Source organism: Danio rerio, chromosome 12 (genome assembly GCF_052040795.2).
Source record: "Danio rerio strain M-AB ecotype USA chromosome 12, GRCz13ab, whole genome shotgun sequence".
NCBI classification, from domain to species: Eukaryota; Metazoa; Chordata; class Actinopteri; order Cypriniformes; family Danionidae; genus Danio; species Danio rerio.
The window spans coordinates 34,397,267-34,412,810 of NC_141032.1; the positions used below are offsets into that span (position 1 = coordinate 34,397,267).

General features: G+C 31.8%; 2 protein-coding genes across 6 annotated transcripts in view; one reads left to right on the plus strand and one right to left on the minus strand.

Moving 5' to 3' along the window:
* Window positions 1-1,498: 1,498 nt before the first annotated feature.
* Window positions 1,499-7,947, minus strand: cox11 (cytochrome c oxidase assembly homolog 11 (yeast)). 2 transcript variants are annotated; one of them, NM_001082958.1, is given in 5 exon segments: window positions 1,499-2,097; window positions 2,226-2,351; window positions 5,275-5,430; window positions 5,510-5,871; window positions 7,855-7,886. In NM_001082958.1, coding segments are annotated over 4 exon segments (780 nt in total). In that variant the 5' UTR covers window positions 5,825-5,871; window positions 7,855-7,886; the 3' UTR covers window positions 1,499-1,914.
* Window positions 7,948-7,976: 29 nt separating this feature from the next.
* The window catches only part of stxbp4 (syntaxin binding protein 4), an 80,866-nt gene continuing 73,298 nt past the window's right edge, over window positions 7,977-15,544 (plus strand). For 2 of the 4 annotated variants that reach the window (XR_015504309.1, XM_087276573.1), the window contains exons 1-3: window positions 7,977-8,020; window positions 12,201-12,403; window positions 12,499-12,608. Coding sequence is in view for 2 of the 4 variants with exons in the window: in XM_087276573.1 (XP_087132699.1) it covers window positions 12,547-12,608 (62 nt within the window). In the remaining 2 variants the exon portion in view is untranslated. The remainder of the gene's footprint in view (window positions 8,021-12,200; window positions 12,404-12,498; window positions 12,609-15,544) is intronic. The other 2 variants (XR_015504310.1, XM_087276574.1) reach the window with 1 other exon arrangement.

The window sequence follows — 15,544 nt, forward strand, 5'->3', positions numbered from 1 at the left end:
CCTTCTAAAATATTTTTGTAAACTTACTTCGTCTATATATTCGTGTTTGTGTGTGAAAAAATATTAGTATTTTATATTATTATTATTATTGATAGTATTATTATTATTATATGAATCTCTCTCTCATATATATATATATATATATATATATATATATATATATATATATATATATATATATATATATATATATATATGTATGTATTTATTTATGTATGTATGCATGCATGTATGTACGTGTATGTAATTATATATATATATATATATATATATATATATATATATATATATATATATATATATATATATATATATTCACACATATACATAGATACATACAGTTGAAGTCAGAATTATTAGCCCCCTTTTGATTTTTATTTTCTTTTTTAAATATTTCTCAAATTATTTTTAACAGAGCAATGAAATTTTCAAAGTATGTCTGATAATAGTTTTTCTTCTGGAGAAAGTCTTATTTGTTTTGTTTCAGCTAGAATAAAAGCAGTTATTAATAAAAAAAAAAAAAAAAAAACATTTTTGGGGCAAAATTATTAGCCCCTTTAAGCTAATTTGTTTTCCGATAATCTACAGTACAAACCATCGTTATACAATAACTTGACTAATTACCCTAACCTGCCTAGTTCACCTTATTAACCTAGTTAAGCCTTTTAATGTCACTTTAAGCTGTATAGCAGTGCCTTGAAAAATATCTAGTCAAATATTATTTACTTATTTATTTATTTAAATATTATTTACTGTCATCATGGAAAAGATAAAATAAATCAGTTATTAGAAATAAGTTTTTAAAACTATTATGCTTAGAAATGTGCTGAAACAATCTTCCCAGAACAGAACAGAAATTGGGGGAAAAAATAAACAGGGGCGCTAATAATTCTGACTTCAATACATACACGCACGCACGCACAAATCTCTCTCTATTTCTCTCTATGGATGGATGGATGGATGGATGGATGGATTGATGGATGGATAGAACCACAATTATGACTTTCATTATGAACTTTCACTAACAATGCCACATTACATAATGCTTTAAAGATCTCTCTCTCTCTCTCTACACACCACACACAGAGAACATTAGAATTGACAAACAAATTAGATTTTGAAATTAATTTAACATTACAGTGTCTCAAAGAATCATACAAAAAATTCTAATATTAGAATTAAACAAGCATTATGCAACTTCATAACACAACTATATAAATATTAATGAAATTTCATGTCTTCAGGATGTCATTTAGTAGGATTTGATTGCTACACCGACAATTCTTGGTGTCTTTACCTTAATATCACTTCACATATTTTGTAACTTGTTGGCCTTGATTAGATACGATCTAAACTGAAGCAACATGTCTGAACATGATTTTGTTCAATGAAGCGCCACTGAGTAGTTACACGTTATATAAAACTTCTACAGCTGTATGATATCAAAAAGCACATATTAACCTTGTCCTGTTATATCAACTAAAAATGAATATAAACATTACAAAAGATTATGCTTTTATTCCAGTCCAATTATTCACTTGTAAATGCCTTTCAATGCAGTGTGTGCAGATGCTGCCCTCTAGTGTTACATCAGAGTAAGCCAAACAAGTAGCACTTTACTAGAAAGTAATTTGCATGCATCTACAGTTGAGTTGTTGGATGGTTGATACTAAAATGCTGTTTTGTATTTCATGGTGTATAAATATAACCAATATTTTATAGTTTTAACCACAAAATTCACAGACATGATCAGCAGCTTCATAATGGCCTTCATTTTGCTTCCATTTTGGTACAATCATTTAAAGACATTGAAGTGACATGTGACAATGTAAGCAATAATCATTTCCAAATGTGTTACATAACACACTCTCGTGAAATAAATTGTAATTAAAAGTCTCTGAATAAAAAGCATAATTAACTATACCCTGGGAGGGGTAAATGTTGTCCCTCTTTGGCTTCAAAAAAGGTATAAGAGAGTGTAATAGTATCAACTCGCGCCATACGGGGGTCTTCATCAAACTCTGGGTCGATGTAGAAGAACACAGGCATGTCCACCTCCTCGTGTGGGTTTAACCTCTGTTCCTCGAAACAAAAACACTGAAGGAGAAAAGATGCTTTGTATTAGAATTTAATACTACTTAATGAGCTCAGATGGTAGCAAGTGGAGAACATTTTTAGTCATTATAGAAATGTCAGTATGGATTTATTAAATGCATCATATGTACCTGTATCTTATTAAAATATTGTCCAGCCTCAAAAGGTACAACATTGTAAGTAGAAATGCCTATCACTGGCTTGTCGGTGGGATTCCGTGCCCTATAAAAAGCCAGTGCAGTCTCCCCTGGTACAACCTGAGAACATGTCCAAACAAAGCGTGATGCTTATGTAAAGCTGTATAAGAGCACATTTTTGACACCACACAGTCAACGTTTCACATTACAAATTTATAATATTAAAGGATTTAGTATTGACAGAAAAATAATGTATACTGAATATAACTTTATTGAACTGTAATGTTTGCAGGTCTTTGCGTTAATAATAATTATTATGTATTTTTATAACTCGCCTTTAAAACTTAATTCTCAAGATACTTTACACAAAAAAGGTAAAGATATAAACACAGGTTGGAGCAACAGTAAAATTGAAACATTCAAAATAAAACATTTAATTATCTATAACCATAAAACAAACCAAAAATAAACACATCACAAATAGGCGTGGGTAAAGTAGTGTGTTTTCAAGAATGATTTAAACAATCTAAAAGATTCAGCATGTCAAATGTTTAGGGGAGAGAGTTCCAGAGCCAGGGAAGAGAAGGGCCGGTCACCCATAGAGCGCAGACGAGTGGAAGGGACTGTTAAAAGGACATTTCTTAATGCCTTTTTTAAGATCCTTTAACAGGTATCCAGTATACAAATATAATAAATGCATGTTTTTTAACTCATGTAAATGTGCGTTTAATAAATAATGTTTATAAAATTGTTTGTAAAATAATATCAAAATTTAGATGCCAGTGAAATTATTAAAACCTTAACTTTTCCAAATCTTATTAAAGAGAACATGTTTAATACTGCAAATTAGGAATAAATAAACAACTAGCAAACAAGATAATGATATGAGTGACATATTTAACAAAGATATGAATAACTAAACATAAACTCTAATCAAATTTTAAAATATTTGAGCATAAACATTTAGGCTCGGTTTCACAGACAGGGCTTAGACAATAGCCACGATTAGGCCATAGTTCAATTAGGACATTTCAGTAATTTTTTAAATCATGCTTAGAAAAAAACATTACTGGTGTGCATCTTGAGACAAAACAAAGTCACTGATAAATTTAAAAATCAATCAGTGCAATTTTATTTCAGTTAAAACGGCTCAGACTTACATTTTAATCAAGGACTAGGCTCGAGCCTTGTCTGTAAAACCGGGGTTAGTGTGTTAAAACTATTTATATTATATTATATTATATTATATTATATTATATTATTATACAGTACTCAGCATAAATTAGTACACCCCCCACAGATCTCTCTTAAATTAATATTTTCTGTAGGATGCTTTCTCGATTATATATTTTTACCTATACATTACATTAGTCAGTACCAAAGCCAAAAGTGGAACTAATCTAATGAAAAAAATTGATTAAGGTCACAATCTAAAAATGAGAACACCCAAATTAATATGTTGGGGGAATATATATATATATAAGAAAACTCTAGGTTATTTATAGTGAGTCCATCTGGTTGGAAACCATCTGATTGGAAAATCAATCGTGACCTGGTGTGGGACCAGGGGTCCGTTCTTCGTACCTCACTTAAATGATCTAAGATGATTTTGCCGATCGTGGATCATTTAATCTTGATAACTGATCTCTCGCTAATTTGGTTCTTCAAACAAGTTCGCGAATCAGATTAGAATGTCTGGATGAACTGATCTGAGATCGCTGAATGTGTTGTAAAGGACAAATCTATCGATCCTCGAAATCATGATCAGCAATGCAACGATTGGCTGACGGCACAGCAGCGTAATGACATCATCTAATTAATATTCAATTATCCATGTGAGCAAAATTACATCAAATTAGCAGTAAACGGTTTGTTAACTATGATACGCAATAACTTTACACATTTGTGTATGCATGCATGCATACATACGGGCTTTACACTTTTATGTGTCAAGAGTATTCATCATGTATTTCAGTGCATATCAATGTATTTAGTTCTACATTTAGAAAAGATTTTCTTTAGTAGCCTTTTTTTTTTTTTAATTGCTGTAAGGAATAACTGGATGTTTACAAAAGCATTTTGATATTGGTAAAGGCGTCTGCAACTTTTTTGAAGCATCAAATCACTGGCATATTAACTGCCAAAAGATGTTTATGACTGCATAAATGTATTATTTCTTTTTTTAAAAAGTCACATATTCTGCATTTCTATTATCATACACAATTTGTACTAAAGCAATCTAAAAACTACATATCATTAAGTTTTCTCTTTGCACCACCAGGTGGCAGTCTTTGTACTTTCATTTCGAGGGTGCAGATTGCATAAGTCTTATTAATATATATAACTTTATTTATTAATAACTATATATATATATATATATATATATATATATATATATATATATATATATATATATATATATATATATATATATATAGTTGCAAAATATTTACTATTTTCCCAAGTGTATATAACTACTACTGTAAGAAAATATCAGAACATACTTTCTCTATTATCTTTGCTCTAACTGACCCGATCTAATCCTGTTTATATGAATTGAACCTGCTTCCGATCAGGTTTGAGCTAGCAGAACTGTTGCTATGACAACAACTCTCGGATCAGCTTTGAAATACGAAACGATCCTGGATCGTGTAAAATCGTCAATATCCAAATCCAGCTAACTGAGTAATCCACGTACGAAGAGCGGATTAAGCTAAGAATAATCATAAGCACATGATCTTCTTGAAATTAGTTTATAAATCAACTTCACTTTGAGAGATGAGCTGATGATTTTGAGCAAGAAAACGTTTTGCTATTTGAACGCACTATTTTGAGAATTGCACTTGCTATTTTGCAAATTTCCATTCTGATCTGAGAAATGTACCAAAGTGACTGAGAAAAACTCTAAACAGTTTTTTTTCCATATTTCAGATGTAATGCAAAGTAACTCAATTGTAATTTAAGATATATTATCAAAGCTTTTGTATTACACTGAATCAAGATCCCACAAAAATGAATCACAAAAGAATAGCTATAATCTTACATAAATCTCTGACTGCTGTGGACGAAAGTTCCACTGTATGCTGGCGTGCGTGTCTGCGTTGAATGTCACTTTAATGATACGATCCCTGACAGGCTTCATAGTCGCCACTTGCTCAGTGTCGTGTCCTGCTACTGCTGCGCCGCCCAACCCTGTAGCCTGAAGAGAGAAACATATTATTGCAATACTACGATTCCACCACAAAAAATGTCCTTGAGATTGCCAGTGTCATACCGACCTGACAGTACAGTCTGTAGAGCGGAACAGCAGCATATGACATGCCAATCATTCCCACTCCAGCAGCTGCAATATATGTAAGGATAGTCTTGTTTTTTTTCTTCCAGTCATCTGCCTGGCTCTGATGTTTCCTCTTGTGAGTTTTGGCTCCTCGTGACTGGTTGAGGAGTCGCTGTGTGGTCCTCCTGAGAAACTGCTGGCTGCTGGATGTGGCTAATCTTCTGATGGTGCAACAATCAATACACAATCGGGTGCTAGAAAGTGCTTGTATATAGTGCTTTGCAGTGCACCCACGAAGAAGGAACGATGACAGCATAATCCTAGAGTGCAAGTGAAATCCTCTTCAAAACAGGTGGGTTTCACCTAAAACCAACAATATGGATTATATTACACAGACTGTGTGATCAGTTCATAACCAGAGTAAAGAAGGTCTCGTAAATTATCCTCGATAAAAATAAGAAGTGGCACACACAGAATGTCCAAATAAAAATAAATAAATGTCCAAATTATTGAAAAGACAGGGATCAGTTTTAAGATTTAATGTATTAATTGGCAATAATTTTTAAAGAGCGGTACAAATAAGCAATAAAAATAGCAGTAGCAATATACAAAGTCTTAGGCATAGGACGATAACCGTTTAAGGTTTACCATAGTTTGGAAAAGTCAAGGTTTTAAAACGCCAAAACTTTGTTTTACCATTCCTACAGTATATACGTTTTATTTATGTGATTTTTACAACAATCTATCTAATATATATATATATATATATATATATATATATATATATATATATATATATATATATATATATATATATATTACACATACATAAATAGGCATGGACTGGTATAAGATTCTGATGATACAATAACCTTGGATGAAACATAGATATTAGGGCTGCACAATATTGGAAAAATCTTATTATGCAATTGTTACAACCAGCTCAAAATTGTAACGCTAGAGAGACAATACGTAGCGGGTAAATTGAAAAGATAAATAATTTATTAACAAAAAAGTACAATTAACCAAAGTATTTAAAGAAATCAAAGTCAGTATACTGTAAATGGAAGTCAGTAGTGAAAAAGCTCATGATCCAAAACAAACTAAAATAAAACCAAAATGCCAGGCAAGGACGTCTGGCTAACCGAGCTCTCTTCTCATGTCAAATATTGGACTTTTTATAGGCACCACATAACAGGTCTCAGGTGAGATGACCCACCCACAATTCAGCAATCTTGCAGGCTCTGCAAATCAAAACAAGAACCACAAAAAAGAGCCAAAACAAACAGGTTCCACACGTGACCTAACAGCAATATGTTATCATCCTGCAATAAATATTGCTATATGAATGCAGTTTCACATAATAGTTTTTATAGCTCTATTTGATGGTTTTCTGGAGGGTCTAACAGCATTCAGGTACAGAAATTGAATAATCACAATGCAAAAAATTAGCTTGTTTTAAAATATCTAAACATTTTTGTAGATCAAGAAAGTGGGGTAAGGGATATATATATATATATATATATATATATATATATATATATATATATATATATATATATATATATATATATATTTTTTTTTTTTTTTTTTTTTTTTTTGCATAGAAAAATAAATAATTAAAAAACAATTCATGTTTGTTACACCTCCAAACATACACATTTCTACCCAAACTCTCTTGAAATGCTCAGTCAAAGGCCTAACTTAGCAGTAACAAAAATAAATCAGATGTGCTCTGTGGCTCAGCTATAATTCAGACTCAACATTGCATATCTTGTGATGTGACTATTGCAGATGTGCATATTACAATATCAATATGCCAAGATATCTATTTCATGTTACATCTACATATGAATATATAGTTGTTAAAACATAGCTCTACCTTAGAAACTGTGAAAACAGTGCATTTTTTTAAAATAGCTTTTTAATCTATATTTCAAATGTAATGGAAATACAACACACTCAATTCTAAATTTAAGTTAAGATAGTTTAGCAATGCCTTTGTATTAAACGGAGTGAAATAATGAATAAATAAAGAATAACTAATGTTCTGCTTATTTTTTCTCAAGGTTCAGGTAAGACTAAACACTGCAAGGATGGCCAATTCAGCTTTGCAGTTTGCACTCAAAAAACTTACACACTTCATTATTTTTTAACAAATAAATATAAACTTGACGAAAAACTGATCCCAAACTTTTTAACTGTAGTATTTAGTACAAAAATTGACAATGCTAACAGGCTCAGCCATTCTGTTAACAAGTCATAAACGTTGCTTAGTATTTTTACGGTGACCAAGCCAAACTTCAAATAATATGACTTCCCAAACAGAAGATGATGTAGACTTACCTGACTCACAGTAAACGATTATGTCCATAAACTGTTCACCCTTCAACAGCATGTTACAAAACATCAAGTTCAACGCTAGCCTTTTGGCGCAACAGATTTGCGTTCCCCGGAAACAAGAAGCCACTACTGCTACAGTTCCGGCGGATTCTGCATCAACGGGTTTGAGGTACAGTACGTGCTCGTTGATGGGTGAAAATATGATTATTACAAAACATACAGTATATTACATATTACTAATCTTTCTTAAGGTCTTACTCGAATTATGTTAATTAAGACGTTCAAGAACCGGCTTAATCGCTTTTTTAAATCCAAAAGTTTCCTCAATATTCTCACAGCAAAATAGACCTGTAACGTTACGTTAAATTACAAGACGGATTTCAAAAGCTAGATTAAGTTGTGCAATTATATATTTGTAACCCTTTAACAATCGACAATATAGAATAGGAATATGGCGGTGTACATGTAGTTTTTAGGGGAAGTAATTGTTAAGTTTTGTTTCTAAAGACGGGCCACATTAAGTTTCAAGGTAAAATGTGCAGGTAAGTTAGTTGTTCTGAAAACCGTAAAGCATAAGCATCACACCATGGGAGTTTACTTTTTGTTGCTTTATCATAATTTACTACAGAAGTTTTACACAAAATCTGGAAAGGTGGTTGATATAACTAGTATTTTGTATTTATTTACATTTATAAGACAAGGTGTCCGCGGGGTCTTAAAAAGTATTAAAAGTTGATAAATCATTGTAGAGAAATATAAGGCCCTGAAAAAGTAGTAAAAAGTCTTAAATGCTATTTTGCAAGGTATTAATTTTATATAATCTTTGATTGTTGTATGGTTTTATGCTAAAGTTTGCCTGAATTAAATCTGTGAATATCAGGATGCTGTGTAGTTTATGAAATCAATGAAATCCAACTAGATTTGAAATCATGCTGCTTTGTTTACTGCAGTAATCAAGGAAACACTGTTATTCCTGCAGTTCTATGCACCAACCGGCTGAATTAGCTAGATTTATTAGATTTTTATTCAGCATGTGAATAATGTTTTAGTTTTGGATTAGTTTCTTACATTAATATTCAGTAATTATACTGTAAGTTAAAGTCTCGCCGGTGTTTACGGTTGAAACCTAAAGTGTTTATAAGGTTTTAAGATGTATGGAAAGAGTCCTAAAAAAGGTCTTAAAAGGTCTGGAATTTCAATCTCTAATATCTGTATATATTCTGAATGAGTGCAAAAATATATCCTGAGCTTCTTGTTTTGAAAAAATTATATTATTATAACACGTGCCAGTCAGTGTATATGCTAGTGTACGCATGCACACACACACACACATATATATATATATATATATATATATATATATATATATTTTTTTTTTTTTTTTTTTTTTTTTTTACCAACCAAGTACACATTAAATTGAAAAAGTGGACAGAGAGGGCAAAGTACTCATGTTTAAACTGACTCTGGTTAAAGTTAAAGAACTGACTACACTTTTGTACTTTCTATACAGTTTTGTGGATATTTTATTTTACTGATAAAGTCCCTGATGCTGGTAATATATTTATTCTATTTAACAAGAAACATACAGACATAATTACAACCTTCAAAACTTTTTGTGTGCTTTTTTTCACACGACAATCCTTTGCATGATAATTTTATTTTTAGAGACAAACAGTAAAATTACCTGCAATGTTTAAATGTTTCTTAAATGAATTTAGATAAAAACAATAGTGTAAATACATGTTAAAACTATAAATGATATATAAGGATCTCATTAGAAATAAATCTCAATGCATAAAGTATTCACATTCTTTAAATAATTGCTTTAACTGTACAAATGTTGATGAAGTACATAATTGTTAAAGATATTTTGTACAGTATGACAACTGTGCAAACTTATTAAACTGAAGGATCAGAGAAAGTCTGTACAGTAGGCTACATACACATGAACTGTTCACAGACCCTAATCAATAGAAAGTGGTAGAACGCTGACAAGAGACTCCTGTCCTAAGCATTTAAACGTCAGATTTGACCAGTCTCCCTTGTTTTCCTGTGATCCAATCAACCAAAATGCATCGTATTACCCATAAAAACAGTCCATCAGTCATGTGTACATCGAGGACTCCCTTTGTATCCTTGCTTTTCTCATTGTAAGCTTTAATTTAATTAATTGTAAAGTGAAAAATCAAAGTACAGTAACAACAGTAAAAAAGTACAGTATATGTAAAGTAACAAAGTGCTATATTTGTACTGGTACTTGCCATCTTTGAAAGAGATATAAAGTAAAGAAATGTATAATGTCATTAATATAATATAATGTTAATATACACATTACTAATGAATACTTATGTCACGTTTGTCTGTTATTTTGAACTATTCACTTAAGAATCCTAAAAGTAAAATGTATCACTGATAACTATAAAACCATTAATATTGGTTAAGCACCAATATTATAACTAGAATAAACTTTCTAAAGGATCATTGTGCTAACAGCAGTAAGACTGAATTTCATTTCTAAAACTTCAACAGTAGTTTATGATCATTCAATTATTAATTTTCTTTTCGGCTTAGTCCCTTTATTAATCCGGGGTCGCCACAATGAACACAATGAACCGCCATCTTATCCAGCACTTTTTAAGCATCCACATACACTCATACACTATGGACAATTTAGCCTACCCAATTCACCTGTACCACATGTCTTTGGACTGTGGGGGAAACTGGAGCATCCAGAGGAAACCCATGCGAACGCAGGGAGAACATGCAAACTCCACACAGAATCGTCAACTGACTCAGCCGAGGCTCGAACCAGCGACCTTCTTGCTGTGAGACGACAGCACTAACTACTGCGCCACTGCGTCACCGTGTATGATCAATACTTTTAATTAATTCAGGTTAAGATGCAAGTATTATGTTCAATCTGGTTATGCATTAAAATGACTGAGGTGAATCAGTAAAGGTAAAAATTTAAAACTGTCAGCTAAATATTTAAAAATAAAAATAGTATTGATAGAACAAGTATCCTTTATCTAGTAGTAATTCTAATCAATAATCTGCATTAATACAAAATATATCAGCATTATCTCAATTTGACTAAGACAAAGCACCTCCTCCTGGTCACTATAGCTAAACACCAGTATTTAAGCTCACTTGCGCTTTCATTCTAGGAGGATTAAGATTCCACAAGGGTTAAAAGATTATATTATTTAAAAATAAACGATTTATTCAAACTGTAGCTTATGTGTGTTTGTTGTTATGATGTTCCTAAAGACACAGTTTCCCCCCAGAATAAATTGCACTCACTATGTTCTCATCCTCATGTGGTTTTAAACATTTATATTCATAAATGCATAACCTCATATAGAATTGATCTAAAATATGAGCTAAATATAAAGTTGTTAAGGGATAGTTGATTGAAAAATATAGATTCATTGTTTCTAAACAGTTTGAGTTGAACACAACAAAAAATATTTTGATGAAAGCTGAAAACCGTTGGCATTCTTGGTCAAAGAAGTGAATGGTTACAAGTTTCCTGCTTTAGTCAAAATATCTTCCCTTGTGTTAAAAAAAAAAGAAACTAGTTTAGGAACAATGTGAGTGAATGATAATGAAAATCTTCATTTTTGAATGAACTATCCCTTTACAACTTTCTATTTAGCTCATATTTTAGACAAGTTCTTTTTATGACTCTTGCATTTATGCTTACAAAGCTAACGCATGCTTTACATTCATTTTTTAAATATACTTTTCTCGATCAAAAGTGAGCAAAGATGGAAAAAATACTTTAAATTGTTTAAATTGACTCTTTTAAAATTTAAAGTACTGACTACACTTTTGTACTCAAGTGTACTCTGTTAATTGGATTTATTTATTTTTTCCATGTAGTTTTGTGGATATTTTATTTCATTGATAAAGTCACTAATACTGTTAATAATATTTATTCTATTTAAAAAGTGTCCCTTTAAAACTTTCTATTTAGCTCCTTTCTATAAGTACAGCATTTATGCACACAAAGCTAATGCATGCTGCTTTATTTTATTTTTAATTTTAAATATACTTTTCTTGATCAAAAGTGAGCAAAGATGGCAAAAGTACTCATTTAAATCAGCTCTTGTAAAAGTTAAAGTACTGACTGCACTTTTGTACTCAAGTGTACAGTGTTTGTTTTTTCCATACAGTTTTGTGGATATTTTATTTTACTGATAGAGTCACTAATGCTGTTAATATTTATTCTATTCAAAAAGCATCCCTTTAAAACTTTCTATTTAGCTCATATTTAAGATATAAGTCTTGCATTTAGCCATACAAAGCTAACGCCTGCTTCTTTATTCTCTTTTCCCTTTAAATAGACTTGACCCTGACAAGATTCAGCATCCCTACATCAGAAATCATGCGTCAGACTCGCGTCCCCTCGTTTCACATCACGTCGCGGTGTCAAGTTTTGAGCTTTCCTGCCTCCGGAGAGAGACAGAATCCTCATCAGCTGTGACAGCGCAGAGAGAGGTGAGGCAAACCATGTGACTGCGGGGTATCAGGAGAGATTAGTGAATAGGTAGGAGTGTGTCTGTTACTGTCTGGCTAGATTGCTGTCTCTCGGTCATCGAGACTGACCTGATTTGAACCACCGCTTTTTCCCCCCCAACCCAGTGATTCCGTCGACTTCACTGCAGCTCATCAGTCGCTTGCGAACCTGCGATGGCACTGCTTCCACAATCCGTGGAGGCAGAACACTTTGACGGTCTTTCACTCCTCTACTGGTAGGAAAAGCCATTTATCTTCTTGTTTTCTGTGACTGTAGATTAAGCAAATGCTCATGCTCATTTGTAGCCTCATTTAGGTTTCTGTTTATGCTTGTTAAGCTTACATTTCAGCCAACGGTAACATTCTGTTTACATAAAACACATGCATGTGTACAGTATGTGCATAGAAAACTGCTTTCAGTGAGCTGCTCATTAATATCACCACTAGGTATTATATGTGGTTTAAGAACGTGTCGTTTTTGAGTTCAATATCATTGTTGTGCGTCAGGAAGTGGAAACTTAGAGCAAGGCAAATAGGATGCACCCTAGAGAGGATGGTTTGGATGCAGTCACTTGAGTGCATATCCTTACATGGCTTGAGCAAGGTAAGACAGATTAGGTAGAATTAAGTGATCAGTTTAATGCTGGATCTTTTGTAACACAATCTCACGCGCTCCATCTGAGGGTGACTCGTTAACAGCACAAATCCTTTCGTGCTTCATAATTGCATGTATAAGCAGAAAAAGGCACGCAGGGGTGTTTTAAGATGTAAATAAACATGCCAGATCTGCCTGCTGCAGCAAAGGGGAAGATTATCGTTATCCTTAATCTAGTTCTAATTCTTCTTGTTGCTTTCAATGTGGCATAGATTAAAGGGCATTGTTTACAGTCTAGGAGAGGAGATAACAAAGAACACTAATTGCAGAGATGGGAATCAGGTTAAATACATCGCTAGTTAGAAGTGCAAGCATTTGTCCTTTTCATCCTGTTCGGCTCACGCTGACCGCCACATGAACTCAACCAAACGAAAACAGCACTTTGGTTTTGAGATTATAAATCCGGAAGGTGAAACACCATCTGTTTCAGGAGCACAGTTGTGTATTTAGCTAATGTTTGCCGTTTATGACTTTGGCACATTTTAATAAGTTTAGCAAAAACATTGCGCTGGAAGGAGGAATATTTATAAATATAATGTGTTTTTTTTAGCAAACATAGCAAACATTTTCATTTGTTTTGATTGAAAGACAGGGTTATTCCTCCAAACTTCTGAGGTTGGTACTGGGCTCTAAAAATGTATCTAAACATATAAAAACGAGACAACTTTTTTTATTAACTGTTATTTTGTGCACTAAATGACAACTTTTATATTTTAAATTGAGATAAATACAGAACAAATTTCTGAACTAATAGCTTTTCTGTCATTTTTAGCTAGGCGGTGCATTTTGTTGCAGTGGAAATCTCCTCAACCCCCATCCCATACTCAGTGGATTAAAGATGCCTTATTTTTTGTTAAATTAGAAAAAATTAAACATAGTCTTCGAGGTTCAGTGGTCAAATTTTCTAATATTTGGTTGCCATTTTTGGAACATGTCAAATCACTGAGAATTGAGGCAATTACTGTGGAGTGAATGGTTGCATTTTTGTTTTGATCTGTGCTTCCAGTTGAGTATTAATGCTGCTGATATAGCACAAACATACAACTTTTTCTTGACATAAAAAACCACAAGTATTAAGAACGTGCCACCCCCCCCCAGCCTATTTAGTTTAATAGATTTTCCATTTTTTTATTTCTTTTCTATTTTTTTTTCTATTTATTCATTTTATTTTATTTTATTATTACTGTTTATTTTACTTTTTATTTTTCAACCTCAACGTCTGGTACAGACCTGTTTATATGCTCAATTTGAAAATTGATTTATGCACATCATATAGTGTTTATGCACGTCATATACTGTGTGTCGCACAATATGAGGGTTATAGGGTGGTTTATTTTAATTTTTTTTAATCAATGTTGTACTGTTATATATATTTTTTTTTCTGTTTGTACTGTTATTGTCTCTTTTTACTTTGTTTGTTAACTGTCAAAAAATCTAATAAATAAATCTTAAAAAAAAAAAAGAATACAGAACAAAGCAAATTGTTTGACTAAAGCCAATGCTAATAAATCATATATCCAGAGACTACATTTTAGACTACATTTTATGTATATTTTTTTAGACCACATTTTATGTACAATTGTATATATTGTAAATTTTCCTTTTCTTAACACTCTACTTTTTATATTAACATTATATGTTAGGCACCCAGGGTCTGAGAGTAACGTAATTTCGATTCTATATATGTCCTGTACATGTGGCTGAATTGACAGTAAAGCTGACTTTGACTTTAACACTATGATCATTTTCAAATGGACTCTTAATTATACTTAATTTTATTCATTTCTTGCTCTTCAAAATAAATGTATGCTACAAAGTGATGGAAAAACATAAAAGTTCATCTAAACCATTCCTTTTATTCCATCAAAACCTTTTCCTGATTAGATTAATTTTATTTATCAGCGTAATTGTACAGTACGTTATGTTATGTTTAGGACCTCAGTGACCCCAGATATCAATAAATGCAATTAATTTTATCATGTTTAGATTCTTTAAATGTTTTACACGTATGCTCATTTCAGTTGTATTCTTTGATTTGTTTTGTTTTATTTTTGTGTAGTGTGTTTTTGCCGGGGTCAAACTGTCTCCTAAATGGCAATTGCCTTTTCAATAAGTCTTAAGTAAAAAAATTGAAAATGAAAAAATTTTGGTCAGATTTGAAACCAATACTTAAAATTTTAGATTGAATATTAGCTCTAATGAATAAAAGAATGAATAATAGTATTAAGCATTTATAAATCATAATGCTGATTTTAACATTTACTAATATATTACTAATATATAAGGTTATAATACTTCTGAACAATTTGTTTAACTAACATTAAAATGTTTATGTTGATGTAAGTTTAACTGATGTTAACCAATGAGACATTATTAAAAAGAGTTACCACAGTTATTTCACATGCAGCGATGTACAAAAATAATCTCAGAAAATGATATTTAATAATATTTGAATAAAAAGGCTACATAATTACAATGAAAATATTGAACAATCTTGGTCTCATAAATAAGAAAAAT